Source organism: Lampris incognitus, chromosome 2 (genome assembly GCF_029633865.1).
Source record: "Lampris incognitus isolate fLamInc1 chromosome 2, fLamInc1.hap2, whole genome shotgun sequence".
Classification (NCBI taxonomy): Eukaryota; Metazoa; Chordata; class Actinopteri; order Lampriformes; family Lampridae; genus Lampris; species Lampris incognitus.
Window position 1 is genome coordinate 139,391,564 of NC_079212.1, and position 4,814 is coordinate 139,396,377.

Here is a 4,814-nt window from a genome sequence, read left to right on the forward strand (position 1 = left end):
TATGCCAAATCTGCAGAGGAAGACCTGGACGTCAGGAGGGGTTTTTTAATCCTCAGCCCCTTTGCGTCTGGCCTCGCCCTCTCACCTTTCACCTCTCACCTCTCCTTCGGACATGTGCAATACAGAGGCCAACTCTGACTTTTTAAACTCTCTGAGCGCGCTCACTGGCTGCACTCGCTGCTGTAAAGGAGACTTGTTCCCGGTCTCTCCCAGTTTACCCCAGTGCTCCCAATAGCCTTGTTGTCGTGGTGTTGTGCTCCTGCTCCCCTCGTCTCAGCTGTGGGTTCTAGTCCTGGTTCTAATATCTGGGTTTTAGTCTCGATGTGGCCCAAGTCTAAACCAGTACGCTGCTGCCGCCACCACCCAGCGACACAATAAAACAGTCAGTTGGTGTTTTAAGGGGGGGAAAAAAAAGTCGTGGAGAAGGTGGTGACAAGGTGTCGATTTGGACTTGAGAATGGTTAATACTTGTATAGCTAGCAGATCTCACTGCGCAGATCCCCCTATCGGTTATGCAAGGTATTACTCATTAATCGTTTCTGTACATAAAATGGATGACCTATGTTTTTTATAGAAATATTATATATAAAAATATATATATAAATATATATTGGAATTATACACAAAGAATAATATAATATCATTGCTGTATGAAACCCATTGCCCTGTATTCGGTATTGACTGTTCTCTCTCTCTCTCTCGCTCTCTTTCTTTTTCTTTCTATCTATCTATGTTGGACCTTAGTGTGTCTTTTTCTGTGTGTGTGAACTGGGAGAGACTCACTAAGGAGCATTTCTGTGTGAAAACTAAACAAAAGACTCTTCACAGGTTCATGGGTCCAATTCTATAATGTTTGAATTCCTCTCTCTCTTCTCTACTCTCTCTCTCTTCTCCACTCTCTCTCTCTCTCCTCCACTCTCTCGCTCTCCTCTTTTTTCTTTTTCCTCCACCCCTCCGCGACACCACGTAGCCATTCCCTCGTTCCTTCTCTCTCGCTCCTCCTCTCCCGCCTTCTGTATGACACTATGTAGCCTATGATGGAGAGGATGCTTTGATGTGAGACAAGCGCGAGTGTGCATGGATGCTCGAGTGAATGAAGCCAAGTCATCTCCTCTCCTTGAGACTTGATGTAAACATGGTGTTTGTGTGTGTGTGTGTGTGTGTGTGAGAGAGTGAGAGTATGTGTGTGCGGAAAAAAAAAAGACAACCCCACCCGTGCAGCCATGAGTTTTCTCACTGTGGATGGGACGTGTGACTACTGTAGCCCCTCTCTGCTTAGACCACCTCCCTCCCTTTCAAATCAAACTGTCAAACTGCTGCTCGGCACCAGCCAACGATATCCACACAGAACTGCTCAAGCGGACAGAGACAACCTCTTTGCCCGTTTCCTGTTTCCGGTTTAGTCGCCATGGAGATGCGCGAGTAAGGAGTCGGTACCCCGCGGCGGCCCGACTCCTCGTCCAATGAGAACACGGCATATTTGTTGAACCAGTGAAGTATTGGATGGGTGTACAATCCTTTTTTGTTTTGTTTTGTTTTTTTTTACTTTACAGACAGTTTTTTCAAGGTGTCTAAAAGGTGTTGATGTGCTATGTGGCAGCTATGAGTACTGTATGTGTATCTTATTCCAGGTGTGAAAAGATGCTGAAAAATCAAGATTTTATTATTTGGCTATCTAAGAAGTGTACTGTATTTATGACACGGTATAGACATAAGTAAAGCTGTTTTTTTTTTAAGATATTGGAAGTTGTGCATTTTTTGTTTTTTTCTTTGGCGGTTATGTCGGACCTTAGCAGTCATAGTACTGAAAATGATCTTTATTGAAAGGATTGGACAGAAAATATCACTTTTGAAACATCTACAAATACACAACAATCTCAGTTATAAAAGTCAGAAAATAAGTTAAGGGGAAAAAATAGAAAATAAAATAGCAAAAACCACTCTGTAGAAAAAGGAAACATATTTACATCACCGGCATCCGCTGCCGGTTCAGATTCAGCAGCTCCTGGTCAGAACTGCCACGGTACATATTGGCCCCGCAAAGAAACTCACGTTTGTTAAGCATAAAACACACACAAACAGAATGCAAAATAGAGCAAAACACGTAACATCTCTCTGAATTAAGTTAGGAGGAAGAAAAAATATATATATATATCAGGCTTTCTGGTTGAGCGTCGATTTGTCTTTCAGCCTCCGGGCAGCCGAGATGGAAATCCTCTCTGCTCGTCTTGGTTCGGTACCGCTCAGTGAAATCTGAGGATTTCTAGCTAACGACGCTCTGGTCTTTGGGCTTAAACGGAGATGTGGACCACAGGGTAAAGCAGAGAATAGAAGGAATAAGGTCTCGTTGTGAACAGAATGGCGGGGCTTTTGGTTAAAAAAAAAAAGCCGGCAGTACGACTTTTAGAATACTGAGAAGTCATCGATTCACAATACTTATAAGACACAACACTAGTGGACTGGTAGGAGTAGACCTGAAAAATAAATTACTTGGAATTTGGGACTGGCGTCTGTCTCCCGCCGCGCGACATCGCTGATTGTCGTTCCTCGTTTTCTTTTTTTTAAGGTTTGTTTCGACCCCCCCCCCCCCCCCCAACAAAAGTTTCTGTCTCTCTTTTTGGTGTCTTTGGGTCAGCCTCGTGGGAAGGTTTTACTTGGAAATGTCCACGGGCACCACCGGGTAGGGCACGGTCCCGTCTCCTGCCGAGATGCTTTCGACAATGGAGGTGAGGGAGCGCATGTTGCCCTGGTCCGGAGATTCGGCGGCGCTCAGCAGATCTGCAGGAGGACACAGACACATCTCTTAATCTAGCGAAGACTTGCAGAGACGTAGACAGAGAGACGGTTGCTGTGTGTGTGTGTGTGTGTGTGTGTGTGTGTGTGTGTGTGTGTGTGTGTGTGTGTGTGTGTGTGTGTGTGTGTGTGTACACACTCACCCTCGTTGCTGTAGCTCTGTGTGCACTGGTCAGGGGTGTTGCTCCACTCCGGGCTGCTGCAGCAGGTGCTGCCTGAACTGGGCTCGCTTGACGATGACACCTGTTTCCATGGAGACACACACAAGGCGCTGTCAATCACTCTGTGTTATGACACGTCACGGCCAACCGAGCCTGCACAGAAACGCCCCCCCCCCACACACACACACACACACACACCACCACCGTACAGTCTGACTACACAACACACACACACACACATGCACATTCTCACAATCTCACATCTATTCAGAAATGCTTTTTGTTCCGTGACGCCGTACGAAACTCGAACACGTGACCAAGCGCTACCGCAGGAAGATGATGAGAGTTTTTGGGTTAGAAAATGCAGTATTTGTATTTTTCCGGGGAACATGGGGATATTTCAGCTATACGACTGTTGCTGTTCATGTAATTCGAGATTTCATCATCTGAGATGACTCCACCCCCCACTTTCTATTGATTTCTTTGCCACAATATGTACCCCTGTCATCAGTAGATGACCTTAATCCATTGATTCATATCTTTTTACACACAAATGCACACACACACACAACGCCAGCCACGGACCTTTGGAAATCGGAAGCCTGAAACTTGCGGCTAATCTGTGGTTAAGGGGATGAATGCATGTAGAGGCTTATCTCGCAGAGGAAAACCACTAAAGTTGATTTTACGGTCGGTAGGCCCCTCAGTGCCATGATGCACAGGCTGTCAAGTGTTCTTCTAAGAGAGATAAGTCCTTATCTTCCATGTCAACATCAGTTCTTCTCTCATCGTTTTCCCTACATCTCGCCAACCGCCATCTCACCAACTGTGCCCTGTCCCCCTTGTTCGTTTGCCATCTGGATATCCTTCAGGTCCTAAACATTCTACCCTTTCATTCTACCCTTCCTTATCCCTTTTTTTACATTCTTTCCCGTCCTACTCACTCTGGGCTGGGCCGGGCCGGGCCGGTAGTGGATCCCCTGCTGTCCCGTCTCACTGTCCTGCTGGTTTAGGGAAGAGACGAGCGCCTGGAGCCTCTCGATGTACTGGATGGCGCTCCGCAAGATCTCCACTTTGGGCAGCCTCTGGTTGGGGTTCATCAGCGTGCTCCTCTTCAGGGCCTCGAACGCCTCGTTCACCTTCTTCAGACGCCTCTTCTCCCTCAGTGTGGCCGCTTTCCGGCGGTCCATGGTCACCGTCTTTCGTTTGCACAGCTTGCAGGCCCAGGGCAGGCACTGGCCCGGGCAGTGGGGCTCGGCGTGAGGTGACAGGCTGGACGGAGACGCCTTGTCCTCCATCTGCGTCACCCCGACCCCACCGCCTCCAGAGAGACCCCCGCACAGCCCCATCATGGAGTTCCTGTCCTGGTATCCCCCTTGGTCGTACCCGCCGGGCAGGCGAGAGGGGAAGTAGTTGTCGCCCCCTTCGTAGAAGCGCTGGTCAGGGAAGAAGTAAGGGTTGGTCTCGAAAAGCTCCATCACAGACGAACGCTGCGGTCAGGACGTAAGGGACTGGGGTTCCTGCGCTCCCCTGGATGGCGTTATCTGTAATCTCAGGTCCTGCGTTTTAAGGAGTGTGCGGTGGATTGAGCGTATGTTTTGTATGTGTGCCTGCCTCTCCCAGTCTTGGGCTTGGGAGTTAGCGATGAGTGGAAGACGTGTGGAGAACAACTGGTGCGGAGCAACTGTAGGCTGGCATTTAAACCCTGCTGCCTGCTGCAGGACCACAGGGTTAAATTTAGCACGAGCCCCCAGAAACCTGACACGACGTTTAGCTGTTGCTGTACATCTACACCTCACATCTTTGTTGGGCCCTGTTCTCCGAGGCTTTAAGGCCTGGGTGTGTATTTGCATGTGTGTG

At 48.3% G+C, this 4,814-nt stretch overlaps 1 protein-coding gene across 1 annotated transcript; it reads right to left on the reverse strand.

Annotated features, from left to right (window-relative positions):
• Nucleotides 1-2,650: 2,650 nt before the first annotated feature.
• On the reverse strand, nt 2,651-4,481 carry myog (myogenin). Its single transcript, XM_056273586.1, has 3 exons — nt 3,899-4,481; nt 2,937-3,036; nt 2,651-2,778 (listed from the first exon to the last, which is right to left on the reverse strand). Exons 1-3 carry the CDS (start codon nt 4,430-4,432, stop codon nt 2,651-2,653), a joined length of 762 nt encoding a protein of 253 aa, XP_056129561.1. The 5' UTR covers nt 4,433-4,481.
• Between the last annotated feature and the right edge of the window lie 333 nt (nt 4,482-4,814).

Excerpts from the sequence above, each read along its gene's own strand:
- myog (XM_056273586.1), bottom strand. The coding sequence starts at position 4,432 with ATGGAGCTTTTCGAGACCAACCCTTACTTCTTCCCTGACCAGCGCTTC. Across the intron at positions 3,037-3,898 it reads CCGGCCCGGCCCAGCCCAGA|GTGTCATCGTCAAGCGAGCC; the intron begins GTGAGTAGGACG and ends CCATGGAAACAG. Across the intron at positions 2,779-2,936 it reads ACAGAGCTACAGCAACGAGG|ATCTGCTGAGCGCCGCCGAA; the intron begins GTGAGTGTGTAC and ends GTCCTCCTGCAG.